We start from the raw sequence: 18445 nt of genomic DNA on the forward strand, positions 1-18445 counted from the left end.
GTGTCAATTTCATTGCTGTTACAATATGTGAGGGACTGTTTCTGGTGACAGTTTACCCCTATTCCTCTCCAAAAGAAAATATTTGTAGACATTTATAAGTACCTTTTGAGCAAAACTGTCAAGAAACATTTTGATTTTGTGATGTATTGTACTGGTATTAAAGGTGCTATCTTAAAGTTGCATAATGACAGCTATTGCAAATCATGTCTTTATTAAATTTTGCTTTAACATTTAAAAACTACACCTTTAACCATATGCCCATAAAAGATTATAGGAAATAATTTTATTTACTAGTAGAAAATACATTTTATTGGAGAATTTTTATCATAAACAGATGCTCACATATAACTATAATATAGCACCTTTAAGTGGTTGCAAGATTGTGTATTTCTAATGTACTTGAATTTATATTCACTAAATATGCTGGTCATAATTAATAATTTATGCTTCAATTCAAAATAATCAGTTAACTTGCAGTTTTAAATTAAAAGTTTGTTTAAGGGTAAATTAAATTGACACATATCAAAATGTGTTATAGTCTGTTCTAATAAAGGTCACAAATCTTCTGTTTACTGACATCTTTATTTCAATTTCAAGAGTAAACACCACTTTGTACATCAATGAGAGCCAAAACAACTAAATGCTAAATTAGGTAGAGTATCATTAAATAGGTATTTACAAAATATTTACTTGTCAGTTTAATATGAAAGAAATAATTGACGAAAACCATTTTCATTCTATTGTCGGCAGTACTTTAGTGTAATAATGGCGTGACGTGAGCGTAACGTAATCACTTGCTGACCCAATTTGCAGGAAAAAAACGTGTAATAGGTCTCGACAACTGCTTACTTCAATCTAATTAAAATTAGCTACACTATGGATCTAACAGCAGCCAGTTGTAGCTCATGTCCACCAATCAAAACCTTACTTGCAGAATCATGCCAGTGATTTAAAAATAATTTGAAAACATTCCGAATTATCCTGAGGGTATACGACATGTTTCGTGTGAATTATGAATGCCTTAAACCATGTTTTATTTTATAAAATAAATAATTTGTAATGTAAAACTGAAGACTGATTTAGTTGGGTTTTTTATAAATAAATAAATAATTTGTAATGTAAAATTGAAGACTGATAACCCATCCCGTACGTATTAGTATGGTTCGCTGTACTGCGGCCACTAAAATAGACTCACCCGATATTTTTAGAATTTGTATGCTCCCAAATAACGTTATAAAAGGCGAAGTGTGATTGGTCAATATTTAAATTATTATTTACAGACGAAATGTTACCTGGACATTGGACACTACGCAGTCTGATTAAAATTAGTTCTACTGATTTAAATAAGGCATTCGTAATTCACATGAAACATATCGTATACCCTCAGGATAATTCGGAATATTTTCAAATTATTTTCCAATCACTGGCATGATTCTGTAAGTAATGTTTTTGATTGGTGGACATGAGCTCCAACTGGCTGCTGTTAGATCCACATGTAATAGTGGAGCTAATTTTAATTAGATTGCTGCTTACTTCTGCGTTGCGTCTTGTTTGCATTTGGTTTGTAATAAATAAAATACTAAACTGGCTTACCTGTCATACTATTGTTAGGAAACTTGCGAACAGTGTTGGTATCGACTCGCTTTCGCTCGTCATATATTAAACCTGTTCACTCATTTCATAAAAATGGTATGACAGGCAAGCTCGTTTAGTATTCTATATTATATATGATTTTATGATTTTAGTTACACTAATTACGTGAAAACACAAAACTCAGTAATACGAAGAACACAATGGTAGCTAGCGAGCTCTCAGTTCGTAGAGAGCTGGATAAAGACGACTCTAGAAAGTCTTCCACTAGATTCCAGGAACCGTTGTTAGGGGAGGGTGTGACGTCGAGGATTCTACACATCACCTGATACAGCTGAGTGATTTCGAGAGATCGCGAGGCGTGGTTTGTCTTGAAAGCTGGAAATATAACACTTTAATTAATATGGGAGGCGTGATTTAATGGAGGCGTGGTTTGTCTGGAAAGCTGAAAATATAACACTTAAATTAATATGGGAGGCGTGGTTTAATGGAGGCGTGGTTTGTCTTAAAAGCTGAAAATATAACACTTAAATTAATATGGGAGGCGTGGTTTATTGGATTGTGATTTGTCTGGAAAGCTGAAAATATAACACTTAAATTAATATGGGAGGCATGGTTTAATGGAGGCGTGGTTTATCTCGAAAGCTGGAAATATAACACTTAAATTAATATGGGAGATGTGGTTTAATGGAGGTGTGGTTTGTCTTAAAAGCTTGAAATATAACACAATTAATATGGGAGGCGTGGCTTGTTTTGTAAGCAGCAACCTGACAATAATTATTATAACACTTAAATGTATATGGGAAGCATTGTTTGGCTCTGGAAATATAGCACTTAAATCAATATGGAGGCGTGGTTTATTGGAGACGTGGTTTGTCTTGAAAGCTGACAATATAACACATATAATTCATTTATCATTCTTTTCAATAAGGACGTTTTGAGCAAACGAATATTGGAAAATAAGATTGTGATAACAGAGGCGGATCTGGGGGAGGGGGCAGGGGCCCGGCCACCACCCCCTAAATTTTGTGAGTTATAATTTTATTATATATTAATTTTACATTTTTTTTTACGATCCCTCTCCAAACCTCCCTCAAAGTTCCCTTGGCATTCCGACTCGTGTCATTTGTTAAGCTGCTATTAGATTTACGTAATCGGTGTTTTGACTGGTCAAACAAAAATATTTTCTGAAACACGTGATTCTGCTCAGATCTATATATATACTAGTATTAACGGAGTCGCTACTCCCACTCACGTTATTGTATAAGATGAAGCAAGACCTTTGTTCATGCTCTCTGCAGTTACCCCCCCCCCCCCCCCCCGGGGGGACTGATTACAAGCTACGGAGTTCTACTGGAGTACCGCGTCGCGTACACCGGGTCACGGGCAACCGTGACTTTGGTGTACGGCGACGCGCAACCACAGAAGAAGAGGAGAACTAGATGGAGGAAGAGGAGAAACCCGCAGGGAGCGGTTCAGGGGGGGGGGGGGGGGGCCAAACCCGGTAGCTCAACTACCGGCAGCGGCTCCTTCTGCGTCGCCGCGCCCTGCAGTTTCGCCCAAGAAGAGGAAGGAAGAGACCGTGGTCCCGACCTGCCCTACTTCAGAGACGGCCCAAGAGAAGGAGTCCAGCACATCAATCTGCGAAACTCCGACCCGGCGGCCCACTTCATCTTGGGCTACTCTTGCGTCCAGTGGTATGTCGCCAACTTTACCGGTGACACCAACTGAGACGCAGGACCGTCAAGGTGCCGTTGGAAAGCGGAAGGCGGAAGCGTCGATTGCGGTCACTACCACCAGGACACCGCCGAAACAACCACAGCCACCACCCGAAGGTGCAGAGTCCGGAGACACCATGGACCCCTGGACTCTGCACGGGAAGCTGAATCGGCGCTACCTCAACTGCTTTGTCGGTAACATCTCGGACACCAAAAAGCTCCTCACGGTTCCACGATGTAGGAACTTTGAGGACATGCCCGACGGACAGGGGGAGTACGAGCTGCACCCAGTGACGTTCAAGGACGGGAAAAAAGCTGTGTGTACAACACACCATCTGGACAACCGCTACAGCCAGGCTCTACTGTTTGCAGAAATGGACAACATTTCGATCCATCGACTGATGAAGGTGTTCAGCGAACAGTATCCTGCTATTACCAGACTGCTAGCGAAGCCAGACATCCACCAGCTGATCCCCAACTTGGATACGAGGGTGTGGCTCTCCTCCCCCTAGTCAACCTTATCTAGGACAGGTAACCTCCGTTTTTGGGCTTAGTTGGACTTTAAAACTTGCGGCCGTGGCTCTAAATTCTTATGTTTATTTTTTTTTAAATAGTCCAACGCACTTTACTTTGGCGCCCGTTCAATTGCTCAAATCACCTTAAAACCTTTCAGGCCGAGCAGTCAAAACTACTTTTGGGTTTAATTTTAAAGTCCGGACATGGCTGGATGCAGGTATTCTCATTTTAACTTAGGTAGAAGACAGGTCTCACCAAGGAATCGAAATTCAGCCAATCACAGCACGGCCTCACTTGGTGTCTGCTATTTGGTCCGCGCTCTCGCTGGACGCTACTAACTGGCTATTTTCCAAATTCTGCCCACTTCAAACTCAATCCCCCCCCCCCCCCCCCCCCCCCCCCCCCCTGCCCCGGAGTTAGTCACTGGCGAAGTCAGAGATTAAATCCGAGGTGGGCGTGCCTGAACCTCTGTGGATATAGGCACGTAAAAACTAGTGTCACAGGTCACAGGAGTCGCTACTTACATGGACCAGAGGCTAGAAATATCCCGTGCATATCTATGAATGTGTTGTCGTAACCATGCCAACCAAGCCATGGACTCCCGTCTGAGTTGGCAGGATAGTGAGGGTAGTAAGGCTGGAAGAAAGGAAAGGAATGTTTGTTTAAAGAGACTGTCCTGAGATTGTTTCCATTGTAAGATGTTTTCGACTACTAGACACTTTTTGGTGACCAAAATGACATGTTAAATATATGTTCTTGATTAGAATAACAAGTGTCTGTATAAACAAGCAGTTTGTTGTAGTCCTAATGTTTGTAGTAGCCTAAAACCGGCCTCGGTGGCGTCATGGTTAAGCCATCGGACTACAGGCTGGTAGGTGTAGGGTTCGTTGCCCGGTACCGGCTCCAACCCAGAGGGAGAGTTCTTAAGGCTCAATGGGTTAAGGTAAGGACACTAACCACTAACCAACTAACAACTAACCCACTGTCCTGTACAGACAGCCCAGATAGCCGAGGTGTGTGCCCAGGACAGCGTGCTTGAACCTTAATTGAATATAAGCACAAAAATAAGAGTTGAAATCAAATGAAGTAGGCTAAACCTGATTTTACCTTCCAATAATTTTGTACGTACAAAAAATACGAAGTAAAATGAGCAATGCAGGGCTAGAAATAGCGGCTTACGAAAAGCGAAAGGAGTTAATTTGTTTTTTGACCTAGCACCTAAAAAGTAAAGTTTGTTTTATTTAACGACGCCACTAGAGCACATTGACTTTTTTTTATCTTATCATCGGCTATTGGATGTCAAACATATCGACATTCGGACACTGTTTTTTTTTAGAGGAACCCGTTGTCGCCACATAGGCTACTCTTTTACGACAATGAGCAAGGAATCTTTTATTTGCACTTCGCACAGGCAGGATAGCACAAACCATGGCCTTTGTTGAACCAGTTATGGATCACTGGTCGGTGCAAGTGATTTACACCTACCCATTGAGCCTTGCAGAGCACTCACTCAGGGTTTGGAGTCAGTATCTGGATTAAAAATCCCATGCCTCAACTGGGATCGGAAACCAGTACCTACCAGCCTGTAGAGCGATGGCCTAACCACGACGCCACCGAGGCCGGTCTAGTGCCTAAAATTACGAAAACATCCCAAGTCACTTTTCAAGAGACAAATGTATGTACGATCATCTCATCTTCTATCTTGTAACATTATAATGTTGGTAAATAGAATTATTTTATTATGTGTGGTGGCACTAACACGCTCCCGTACTTCTGAGCTCTTGATTCTGTCGTATTTTAACTTTATACTGCTCTTAAAGGGTCATTCCCGAGTTTGCTGCATTGTAAGGTGTTTCCGACTAATAAAATAGTTCTACGATTAAACTTACATATTAAATATATTTTTTTGTTTAGAATATCAGTGTCTCTATGTTCAATGTGTTTCTGGTCGTCTTAATATTTGTAAGAAGCTCAAACTGGATTTTGTCTTCAAATAATTCTATACGTACGAAAAAATCTTTGTTAGGAAATAAAATGTCATTTAAATGAAATTTAACCTAGTAGAAATATTAGAACAACCAGATACACGTTTAATATACAGCCACTAATATTTTATGCAGAAAAATATATTTGATATGTAATTACTGTCGTCAAAAACATCTTTAAAAATGTAGCAAACTCAAGAATGTCCCTTTAAATAAATCGCCACAGTCTAGACACCTCTTACACTCTTGCATAATGTCCTACACATAATGCCCCCCCCCCCCCCCCATCACCCCCACCCCAACATTGATTACCGCCAGTATGAACCAGTTGACGTCTGCTATCAGTGTAATTGGCGCCACGTAACGTCCTCGCTTGTAGTGCCACCTGTCGGGGATTTCGTCTCGCAGATAAGCCTTCATGTGGGGGTGAAACGACTTCAGCTTCTGGTACACCTGTCGAAATCAAATACCAGTACTCATTACAACAGATCCCAGCATTCTCGATGCCGGTTCTAGACTAACATAACTGGGGGTGTAGTGAAAAAAAAGAAGAAAAAAAGAGGGCACGGCGCAATATAATACGGGGCGATTCTTTAACTAAATAAAAAAGGGTAACTTTTTCGAAAGAGCTATAATTTGGTAAATTAAATTAAAATCACTCAAATAGCTCTTTAAAGGAACACCGGCCTCGGTGGCGTCGTGGTTAGGCCATCGGTCTACAGGCTGGTAGGTACTAGGTTCGGATCCCAGTCGAGTCATGGGATTTTTAATCCAGATACCGACTCCAAACCCTGAGTGAGTGCTCCGCAAGGCTCAATGGGTAGGTGTAAACCACTTGCATCGACCAGTGATCCATAACTGGTTCAACAAAGGCCATGGTTTGTGCTATCCTGCCTGTGGGAAGCGCAAATAAAAGATCCCTTGCTGCTAATCGGAAAGAGTAGCCCATATAGTGGCGACAGCGGGTTTCCTCTCAAAATCTGTGTGGTCTAACGCCATATAACCGTAAATAAAATGTGTTGAGTGCGTCGTTAAATAAAAATTTCTTTCTTTCTTTCCTTAAAGGGACATTCCCGAGTTTGCTGCACTTTTTAAGATGTTATCGACTAACAAAGACTTTTTAACGATTGTAATTAGATTTTTCTGTATAAAATATTAGTAGCTGTATATTAAACGTGTTTCTGATCGTAATAATATTTGTACTAGGTTAAATTTCATTTTATTTCCCAAAAATCTTTTTTCGTACGAAATTATTTGAAGACAAAATCCAGTTTGGGCTTCTTACCAATATTAAGACGACCAAAAACACATTGAATATACAGACACTGATATTCTAAACAAGAAAATATGTTTAATATGTAAGTTTAATCGTAGAAATATTTTATTAGTCGGAAACATCTTACAATGCAGCAAAATCAGGAATGTCCCTTTAAGTTTACTTTCGATGAGCCGTTTTATGCGCCTGTGACGGAACATGCTCTTATCTTTTCGCCTGTGGCGATGTTAATTGTTTTAGAGGGCCGTGTGCAGCTTGGTTACGTAATACCCCCGCGCGACGGTGGTAGAGCTGCATCCCAATATGCACTTAGACCAGATGTGGAGGCCATGTGACCAGTAGTTACGTAATAACTCAGGTAGTGCGGTTTACGACCGGGGTAATTCTAGCGAACTGGCGACAGTAAGTCTGGCCATCTAAGAAAAAAATACCGTCTCTTGTAGAAATATCACATGATAGGTGAGGTACCGCGTTGTGCCCCTAGGCGATATTCGCTGTCTCTGAGGATTTTTTAATAAATAGATAGGATTTTAGATATATCGGGGAGAAACATTGGAAGGCTCCCGGGGAACGTTGTCCGACTGGACTGGTAAATATATTTTTCTGCTCTGTTGTATAACCTTGATGTGATTGATGTGACTTTAAATATTCTAATACTGTATTATACCAATATTATTTAGACGGTGTCTCCGGTAATCTGACAAAGTAAATTGTAGGCTTCACTGTTCTAAAATATTAAAGCTTAGCCAGTCATCCTAGAGGACCTAGGTAAACTGTAGGTTATTGTCTTTATTGGGATATGTACCAGTATTAATTCTGTATTACAAGGTTACTGAATGAGTAGTTAAAGGTTAATTAAAAATTAACCAGTTAGGAATAGAGTTGTAATTCCTTTATTAATTACGTTCCCCTGGCAGCGTTTCTCAATTATCAATCGTGTGTGTGTTGTATCACGGCGAAGTGATTAGAATATTGTGTAAACTAGACACCTAGTGTCTAACTAATTAAGTGATTAGCTCTGGGTTGTTATTATATTGTTGTTGTTAATTAACTACTGCGGCAAGTACATTTGTTAGCGTTAGAGTTAATACAGATTCCAAAGTGTATTGTGTTTTGTTGTGTTTTCTAGTGAACTAAACGTGCTACATATATATATTTATATAAGATCTTAGAGATTTAATAGATATACAGTTAGGAGAGATATTTGGATAATCGTGTTTTATTCAGTTACGGGTATTATAGGATCCCCGTGACAGCGCCAAATGACCCCATGAAAACTGCGCAAATTAAAAACAAATCTGGACTTAATCCTACGAACCGGCCTCGGTGGCGTCGTGGCAGGCCATCGGTCTACAGGCTGGTAGGTACTGGGTTCGGATCCCAGTCGAGGCATGGGATTTTTAATCCAGATACCGACTCCAAACCCTGAGTGAATGCTCCGCAAGGCTCAATGGGTAGGTGTAGCTCAATAACTGGTTCAACAAAGGCCATGGTTTGTGCTATCCTGCCTGTGGGAAGCGCAAATAAAAGATCCCTTGCTGCCAATCGGAAGAGTAGCCCATGTAGTGGCGACAGCGGGTTTCCTCTCAAAAAATCTGTGTGGTCCTTAACCGTATGTCTGACGCCATATAACCGTAAATAAAATGTGCTGAGTGCGTCGTTAAATAAAACATTGATTTTTGATTTTTTAATCCTACGAGACATTCAAAATTCAATAGCACCACATTGCCCCCGCTGGGCTGCTGATGATCTCCTGCACCTGCCAGCGCGGGCGGTCACTTCTCCCACCCACCCCAATCCCTTTTCTGTCCTGGTCGAAGAAGGCGGCGTAAGTGGACACCCGCGCCCATGACAGGCGTGCGCTACAACATTTTGCTCTGAATGTGCTCGTTAAGCCCTATGACCTGACGTTACCTGACCTGAATTTTTCTGTGGAGCAACTCTCTCAAATGTTCCTACCAGGTATGGCCATGCACAGGGGCTGATCTAAGATTTTGTAAAGGGGTGTGAGGAAGTGAGTATTTTTAACATGCCCATGTACCACTAAGGTTTCAGGCAGGTGAGGAAGTCACAAAATTCTAAAAAGTCAAATTTGAATGGAAGGTAACCGGCCTCGGTGGCGTCGTGGTTAAGCCATCGGACTACAGGCTGGTAGGCACAGGGTTCGCAGCCCGGTGCTGGCTCCAACCCAGAATGAGTTATTAAGAGCTCAGTGGGTAGGCGTAAGGCCACTACACCCTTACTGTTCTCTCACTAACAACTAACCCACCCACTGTCCTGAACAGACAGCCCAGATAGCTGAGGTGTGTGCCCAGGACAGCGTGTTCGAACCTTAATTGGACAAAAACACGAAAATAAGTTCAAATGCAAATGTAGAAAGGTTAAGGTCACTGTGCAGTGTGCACATAACACTTGTTGACAAGCAATTATTTTTGGAAACTGTGGGGCGAGACGTAGCCCAGTGGTAAAGCGCTCGCTTGATGCGCGGTCGGTTTGGGATCGATCCCCGTCAGTGGGCCCATTGGGCTATTTCTCGCTCCAGCCAGTGCAACACGACTGGTACATCAAAGGCCGTGGTATGTGCTATCCTGTCTATGGGATGGTGCATATAAAAGATCCCTTGCTGCTAATCGAAAAGAGTAGCCCATGAAGTGGCGACTGCGAGTTTCCTCCTCTGTGTTGTCCTTAACCATATGTCCAACGTCATATAACCGTAAATAAAATGTGTTGAGTGCGTCGTTAAATAAAACATTTCCTTCCTTCTTTCTGAGACTGTTTTTATTGTTGCAGTCGGTTGCGTCGCAGGATCGAACCACCATGGTGGATCCATTCAACTGATTGGGTGTTTTTTTCTCATTCCAACCAGTGCATCACAGCTGATCAAAGGCTGTGGTATGTGCTTTCCTGTCTGTAGAAAAGTGCATATAAACGATCCCTTGCTACTAATGGAAAAATGTATCGCGTTTCCTCTAATGACTACGTGTCAGAAGTACTAAATGTCTGACATTCAGTAGCCGACGATTAATTAATCAATGTGCTCTAGTGGTGTCGTTAAACAAAAAAAAAAAAAAAAAAAAAAAAAAAGTAGTCATAATCCAGTGGCGGATCTAGGAATATTTTTTAAAAACTAACTTTATTGTGGCAATCAGGCGAAATACAGGACCACAGTATTTATGTATTGCCAAGTAATGTTAAATATCAGATAATCGTGACAATATGATGAAATGTACAGTATCATTGGTATGTAGGTTGTAATGTATTGTATCATGGTAGATTCCATGTAGGCCTGATGTTAAATATCACTGTGACAATATGATGAAATACAGTATTACTGGTATATATGTGTCATATCAGCTACTCATACAAAAACAAAACCCACACAAAAGACCCAAACAAAAACCCCAAACAGAATAGGATCTTTTATATGCACTTTCCCCATATACAAGACAGTACATACCGTGACCTTCCATGTAACAGACATGGAGCACAGGTTGTGATGCGTGGGGTGAATGTGTGGGCGACAAATACAATTTGAAAAAAAAGGAAAAAAAGAAGACAATTAAAAAAAGATCCTGTGATCATTCGCTCTTCAGGCGATCAAAGAACCAACTGAACGAAACCCCGCTAGAAGTATCAACCCCGCTAGTGCCCTCATGACCTACTTTTCGTGACCTTGACCTTGATGTGTGACACTACTCCCACGCCTCTTACCTGTGGGAGGCGGGACGTAGTCCAGTGATAAAGCGTTCGTTTGATGCGCGGTCGGTCTAGGATCGATCCCCGTCGGTGGACACATTGGGCTATTTCTCGTTCCAGCCAGTACGCCACAACTGGTGTAACAAAGTCCGTGGTATGTACTATCCTGTCTGTGGGATGGTGCTGTTAATCGAAAAGAGTAGCCAATGAAGTGGCGACAGCGGGTTTCCTCTCTCAGTATCTGTGTGGTCCATAACCATATGTCCGACGCCATATAACCCGTAAATAAAATGTGTTGAGTGCGCCCCTAAATAAAACATTTCCTCCTTGAATATACCATTATGAATAAGATTCACTGGCGTCCGAAAATGCCTGTATCTTGAGAGGTGGTGTTATTGTAAGTAACCAGGTTCAGTCACTGTAATGAATTATAACTACATTCTTCTTACCTGTGGAACAAGCTCGCTGCTCAAAAAGACGCTAGTTAGGGAGCCACCTTCCACGACGAGGGAGTAATCTCCTGCTGGAAGCACCGAGCTGATGTTAATGAGTCTGGTCGGGGAGACTCCCGACATGTCGGTCATCCCGTGATCAGATGTGATCATGACGTCAACGCTATCCCGGATATGACGTCGATCCATCTCAGCCAGTAGGAAAGCGATTTCAGCGTCGACCATTTTGAGAGTGCTGTTGATGGCGTCGCTGAAAGGACCGTACGCATGGCCTTCGTGATCGATATTCTCGAAATAAATTGCTGAAGTAGACACAAACAGAACATTGTGTATCGACGGCTGTAAAGCAGGGCCCATATTTTCGAATCAATCTTTAGTCTACGAAATCGAAACATTATCGTAAGCTATGACGTCACTATGGCGTGTGCTGTAGTGACGTCACACCTTACGATGGTTTCACTATTTCGTAGCGCTAAGATAGCTTCGAAAATATGGTCCCTGGCTCGGTGCTTTTAAACACCAAGACTCTATTCTAAATAGAGTGAACATTTAACGTCATATGTGTGACGTTATTAAAGATTTGAGTCTAGATTCTTAAAGTTTTATAAGCGCCAGAACTAGCAACGTCCAAAATAATGTTTGTTTGTTTGTTTTTTTTTTTTTGTTTTTTTTAAAAAGGGTTAGACTAATTACAACAAAAAAATAATGATAAAGATTGAAAAAGAAAAAAATCAGAAAACTATATTATTCCAAAATGTATAATTTGCATCACAACCCTAATAAATAAATGAAAAAAGAAAGAAAGAAAGAAATAAGAAAACAAAACAAAGAGAAAGACACAAAAAAGGGACATAGTGGATTCCACACATTTTGACAGCGTGCTTTAACCATAATTAAGTATAGTAGGCCTAAATCAGGACATTTTATACGATGTCTGAAATATTAAAAATGAAATTCTATTTTTTGTGCTACGGTGATGTCGTTAAAGATAGATACATTCATTCATTCATTCATTCATTCTTCCATCCACCCATCCATTCATTCATTCATTCATTCCGCTGGGGAAGGATATGCTCAGCTTTCGTGAACACTTGACACCGCCACTGTGTTAACAATGATTTATGAGTGTATGTTATAGATCAAGACTACATTTGCCACACCAGTCTTGGGCGGGGGCGGATCAAAGAAATATTTGGCGGTGGAGGTCTAACGGTAAACAAGGTTACTTGTAATGGGCCGACTCGTCAAAAGGACATCGCAATAAGAAAAAAATAAGAGAGAAATAAAAGGGGCACTAGAATATTTTAGGGAGAGGGGACAGGTCCCTGCACTCCCCCCCTCCCCCGCCCTTGAGTTCGCCTCTGCTTGGGAGTGGCAGTCTTCAAATACTACACTTTGAGAAGTGGCAGTCCTCCTAAAGACAAAGTACCAGTGATTTATGCGATAAATTATGACCGTGTAAAAATGTAAATTTGGAATCTTCCTTTTGCAGGAATATGATTTTGAATAAGAAAAAACCAACAAAACAAAACAAAAGAAGAAACAACAACAACAAACAAACAAAAACAATCCTGATACCGTACTTACTCGCCAAATCAGCACTTCCGTTTTGAAGAAGCTGCAGAGACTGCGCAATGGCCGAGCGGAACTGGGATATCGTAGCGATTGCTTCGTAAGGCTGACAGAACTTAGGCCTGAGCCGTCGAATCTCCACCTCACACCCAGGCCAGTAGAACATATAGCAGTTCTTTTTCTAAAATCAGTTTAAAAGCAATTTTCATTTTTATATAATTCATGTTTTAATAAAAAAAATAAGACCGGCCTCGGTGGCGTCGTGGTTAGGCCATCGGTCTACAGGCTGGTAGGTACTGGGTTCGGATCCCAGTCGAGGCATGGGATTTTTAATCCAGATACAGACTCCAAACCTCGAGTGATTGCTCCGCAAGGCTCAATGGGTAGGTGTAAACCAGTGATCGATAACTGGTTCAACAAAGGCCATGGTGTGTGCTATCCTGCCTGTGGGAAGCGCAAATAAAAGGTCCCTTGCTGCCTGTCGTAAAAGAGTACAGTAGCCTATGTGGCGACAGCGGGTTTCCTCTAAAACATAGTGTCAGAATGACCATATGTTTGACGTCCAATAGCCGATCATAAGATAAAAAATCACTGTACTCTAGAGGCGTCGTTAAATAAAACAAACTTTACTTTAAATGCCCTTTTAAACGACTTTTTAAATTGCCCAGAAAATGTGCCTGAACATCTCTTTTTTTTAATAGAAAATAAAGTTTGAAAACGATGAGAAAGGTTGTTTAAAGCTACAATATCTCTTCTCCATCCTATAACCTTTTCTAACAGAAGAAAAAAGTTTTAACAGGGGCGTAGGCTGGGGGTGGGGTTGGTCCGGGGGTTCGGACTTCACTGACGCTAAACCATTTTATTACAGTGCAATATTAGTTGCACTTTACCACTGGGCTACGTCCCGCCCCGAATATATGGATGGATGAATGAATGAATGAATGAATGAATTAACGAACGAACGGACGGACGGACGGACAGACGAAAGAAATAAATAATGAATGAATGAATGAATGGAAGGAAGGAAGAATGAATGAATGTATTAAAGAAATGTAATTGAAAATACTTGCCTGCCTTGTTGCAGTGACCCATATTGGATCACCATCGTCCCACCAATGAGGATGTTTCTGCTCGGGATTTTTTCCAATCAAAAAGGATTCGTTGCGTACCGCGTCATACATATAGTTTCCGGTCATTCCGTGACTTTCCGTATACAGTCCTAGTTGAAAATAAAGTGCCGAAAACAACGTAAACATTTAAAACCTTTGTTCTTAACATTGACCACTTTTAATATTAATATTTATTCTTCTTTGCTTTTCCACCAACCTATCAGTTCCTCCCTCTCTCCCACCCCCTCTTTGTCTCTCTCTTCCCCCTCCTCTGTCTCTCTCTCTCTCTCTCTCTCTCTCTCTCTCTCTCTCTCTCTCTCTCTCTCTCTCTCTCTCTCTCTCCCTCTTCCCCCCTCTCTTTCTCTGTTCCTCTACACATTTACTGATATCTTCCAATGTCTATGCCTTCGTTACCGGACCGGAGACATCTTGTGATTTCTACCTTCAGTACAAATTGACCGCATGACAGAAATCCCAATTCAATCGCGTAGTGTTAGCGGGCCCTAAGAAGTGTATTTGTATCTTTGTGAACTTTTTGACAGATAAGAGATCCGCCGCTGTCAGCCATTGTACACCACTCAAGCACTCAGTTCTCTGGCAATCACCTGAACCTAGTATAGACTTATAGGTGACCTAGAGACCGATCCAGTTTGAGTTTACCGAAGGCGATTCAGCTGAACTCGGTAATTAATGTGGTTCGGGACAATGTTCCCAGGAAACGTTAGAAAGATGCTCAGGCATATTTTCTGGGCAATTTAAAAAGGCATTTAAAGTAAAGTTTGTTTTATTTAACGACGCCTCTAGAGTACAGTGATTTTTTATCTTATCATCGGCTATTGGATGTCAAACATATGGTCATTCTGACACTTTTTTTTTTTTTTTTTAGAGGAAACCGCTGTCGCCACATAGGCTACTCTTTTACGATAGGCAGCAATGAATCTTTTATTTGCGCTTCCCACAGGCAGGAAAGCACAATCCATGGCCTTTGTTGAACCAGTTATGGATCACTGGTCGATGCAAGTGGTTTACACCTACCCACTGAGCCTTGCGGAGCACTCACTCAGGGTTTGGAATCGGTATCTGGATTAAAAATACTTAACCACTGCGCCACCGAGGCCGGTCAAAAGGGCATTTCAACAAGCGGGTGGGTGGTGGTTCACCGAAACTCTGTGACCCTCCTTTGAGATGATTATAGCCATTTTCATTAGAGGCAACCATCGTCCATTTAGTTACGTATGTGTCTTAACCACGATACAACATTTTAAAAAATAACTCCATGGCTATCACTATTGTCCTAGGAAATCTAACGGCAATTAAAGGTAGGAGAGTAATTTTTCGTAGTTGTTAACAATTTGGTTCGGACAATAAGCTTAAAGAGACATTCCCGAGTTTGTTGCAATTTTAAAGATGTTATCGACTAACAGAGACTTACATATTACATATCAAATATATTTTTCTGCATAACATATTAGTGGTTGTACATTAAAATTGTTTCAGATCATTCTAATATTTGTACTAGGTTAAAGTTCATTTTAGTTCCTAAAATATGTTTTTTTTAGTACATACGAAATTATTTGAAGACAAAATCCAGTTTGGCCTTCTTACAAATATTAAGACGACCAGAAACACATTGAAAGACACTGGTATTCTAAACAAGAAAATATATTTAATATGCAAGTTTAATCGTAGAAATATTTTATTAGTCGGAAACATCTTACAATGCAGCAAACTCAGGAATGTCCCTTTAAGAATTTACTTCCTATTCTAAATAATTAGCCTTCAAACTTGGATCTGTGCAGACCAACAAGCAAAATACGACAGAATCAAGAGCTCAGAAGTACGGAAGCGTATTATTGCCACCACACACAATAAAATAATTCTATTTGCCCACATATAATGTTGGAAGATAGAAGATGAGATGATTGTACATACGTTTGTCTCCTGAAAAGTGACCTGCGATGTTTTCGTAATTTTAGGTGCTAGGTAAAAACAAACAACCCAACAAACTCCTTTCTCTTTTTGTAAGCCGCTATTTCCAGCCCAGCATTGTTAATTTTACTTCGTATTTTTTGTACGTACGAAATTATTGTAAGATAAAATCAGGTTTAGACTACTTCGGTTAATTTTAACTTATTTTCGTGCTTATATCCAATTACGGTTCAAGCACCTCAGCTATCTGGGCTGTCTGTCCAGGACAGAGGGTTAGTTGTTTGTGGTTAGTGAGAGAGAAGAGATTGAAGACCCTGTATCTGTCAGCCTTATGTCCGATGACTTAAAGGGACAGACCCTAGTTTCAACCCGTGAAAATTAACACTAAGTTTAGTTAATCTACAAACCTGTAACATATTTGGATAAGGTTACAATTGAGTGAAACAGGAATCTGTGACTTTGAAATGGTGAAATACCCTGTAACAATAGACTAAAACTCGACTCCATAACTGTTACTTCTCAGACGCACGTGCGTTTTTAAAACTATGAGAAATGCATTTTGTGATATTAAAAACACCTGGATGACCAAAAACACTTCGAATGTACGGAAATTGATAATATAAACAATAAAATCCAAGTAAAGTATGATTTAAGTTATCAAAAACGGTTATAATAGTAAAACAATATGTTAGTGTTTAAAAACTAGGGTATGTCCCTTTAACCACGACAACACTGAGGCCGGCACCAACAATCGAACTCCAAATGTGCCGTACACAAGGGATCTAACTGTATACTGGTACCATAGACTCTAGAGTTTTATAAGCACTGACCCTGGGTGTCCATTCTCACCTGTCATGAGCGAGTAGTAATTTGGGTAGGAAGAGGAGGGGTACACCGGCTGCAGGGACGCTGCTGTCGCCCCCTCTCTGGCGAACCTGCGAAACCCATCGTCACTGAACCCGTCGTATTTGAGATAGTCCCACCTGAAACCGTCCAGTAGTATCACGAGAAGTTTCCTTGAACCCTGCTGATCTCCGAAGACCACGAGCAGACTACTGCAGCACAAGCCAATCACAGTAATGAGAGATGATTCCATTCCTCCTTCTGTCGTCTGCTTTTAATAAACACGGTCGTCTCCCTTTATAACTGTCGTTTGATTTTTAACACGGTCGTCTTCCTTTAAAATTGTAGTCTAATTTCTAAACACGATCGTCTTCCTGTTAAAATTGTCATTTCATTTTTAACACGGTCGTTTCTCTTTAAAATCGTCGTTGGTGTTTGCCGTCTGCTGTCTGCTTTTAACACAACTATCTGCTTTTAACACAACTGTCTGCTTTTAACAAATATGTCTGATTTTAACACAACTGTCTGCTTTTAGCACAACTATTTGCTTTTAAAATCGTTGTCCCCTGTTAAAGGTGCTGTCTTCCATCTGCTGTCTCCTTTTAACAAAACTGTCTGCTTTTAACACAAATTAACAAGATAACTTTTAAAATGAAGGTTTTCATAACAAAATATTAATTTATAACTGTCTAATGACCTCACGTCACCGCCTCACATTAATATGACGTCATATATTACCATCGACGTCATGTTAAACGCAAGCGCGTGATATCCCATGTAAGATAGAAATTTCTTATGTAACATGGCTTTCTTTCATGGGATAGCTCTGTTCCATATACCTGAGGATGAGAGAAAAAAGTGTCTAGCATTACGAGAAAGAACATAAATAACTTTGATTACTTTTAGAACATGTGAGGATCACGTGAGGCTGGTGAAAATCCCGTCGGTGTTGGAAGATGATCAGGCGCATAGGATTTTATGCAATCTAGAGCACGGGCGGTCAGGTCCTGGTTGAAGTTTCTAGGTGTACAAGTCGATGAGTGCGCGCTAGACTCTGTCTCTGTCTCTGTCTCTGTCTCTCTCTGTCTGTCTCTCTCTGTCTCTCGCTCTCGCTCTCTCTGTCTCTCTGTCTCTCTCTCTCTCTCTCTCTCTCTCTCTCTCTCTCTCTCTCTCTCTCTCTCTCTCTCTCTCTCTCTCTCTCTCTCTCTCTCTCTTCCGGCCTAGGCCATCGGTCAACAGGCTGGTAGGTACTGGGTTCGGATCCAGGCGAGGCATGGGATTTTTAATCCAGATACCGACTCCAAACCCTGATTTCAACAAAGGCTATCCTGCCTGTGGGAAGCGCAACTAAAAGATCTCTTGCTGCTAATCGGAAAGAGTAACCCATGTAGTGGCGACAGCGGGTTTCCTCTCAAAATCTGTGTGGTCCTTAACCATATGTCTGAATGAATGAATGAATGAATGTTTAACGACACCCCAGCACGAAAAATACATCGGCTATTGGGTGTCAAACTATGGTAATGCAAATAAATAAAGTGATGATCAACATCAGTATAAAAATTCAAAAACAGTGTAAAGAACTGTGCAAAAACACAAATATCACAGAATTTTACGGATACTGAATATTACTCAAAACTTCAATTTTGTGCTGTATTGGCCATTCTCAAAGAGAATGTTACACCCCTGCACCACGATGAGGTTACAGCACACGCAGGGGCCATATGTCTGACGCCATATAACCGTAAATAAAATGTGTTGA

At 40.9% G+C, this 18445-nt stretch overlaps 1 protein-coding gene across 4 annotated transcripts; it reads right to left on the reverse strand.

Annotated features, from left to right (window-relative positions):
* Positions 1–1585: 1585 nt before the first annotated feature.
* LOC121385627 (glycerophosphocholine cholinephosphodiesterase ENPP6-like) lies at positions 1586–16956 on the reverse strand. Of its 4 annotated transcripts, none has more exons than XM_041516375.1 (7): positions 16693–16956; positions 13876–14024; positions 12821–12986; positions 11231–11535; positions 6122–6262; positions 4349–4460; positions 1587–1968 (listed from the first exon to the last, which is right to left on the reverse strand). In XM_041516375.1, exons 1-7 carry the CDS (start codon positions 16937–16939, stop codon positions 1751–1753), a joined length of 1338 nt encoding a protein of 445 aa, XP_041372309.1. In that variant the 5' UTR covers positions 16940–16956; the 3' UTR covers positions 1587–1750. The 4 variants fall into 4 exon arrangements, with proteins under 4 accessions (XP_041372311.1, XP_041372309.1, XP_041372310.1 ...); XM_041516374.1 differs by lacking the exon at positions 1587–1968 and adding an exon at positions 2024–2475; XM_041516377.1 differs by lacking the exon at positions 6122–6262 and having other exon boundaries at positions 1586–1968.
* Positions 16957–18445: the final 1489 nt, after the last annotated feature.

Source organism: Gigantopelta aegis, chromosome 11 (assembly GCF_016097555.1).
Source record: "Gigantopelta aegis isolate Gae_Host chromosome 11, Gae_host_genome, whole genome shotgun sequence".
NCBI classification, from domain to species: Eukaryota; Metazoa; Mollusca; class Gastropoda; order Neomphalida; family Peltospiridae; genus Gigantopelta; species Gigantopelta aegis.

Excerpts from the sequence above, each read along its gene's own strand:
- LOC121385627 (XM_041516374.1), bottom strand. The coding sequence starts at position 16,939 with ATGGAATCATCTCTCATTACTGTGATTGGCTTGTGCTGCAGTAGTCTG. Across the intron at positions 12,987-13,875 it reads GGGTCACTGCAACAAGGCAG|AAAAAGAACTGCTATATGTT; the intron begins GCAAGTATTTTC and ends AACTGATTTTAG. Across the intron at positions 4,461-6,121 it reads TCAACTGGTTCATACTGGCG|CCTTACTACCCTCACTATCC; the intron begins GTAATCAATGTT and ends CCTTTCTTCCAG.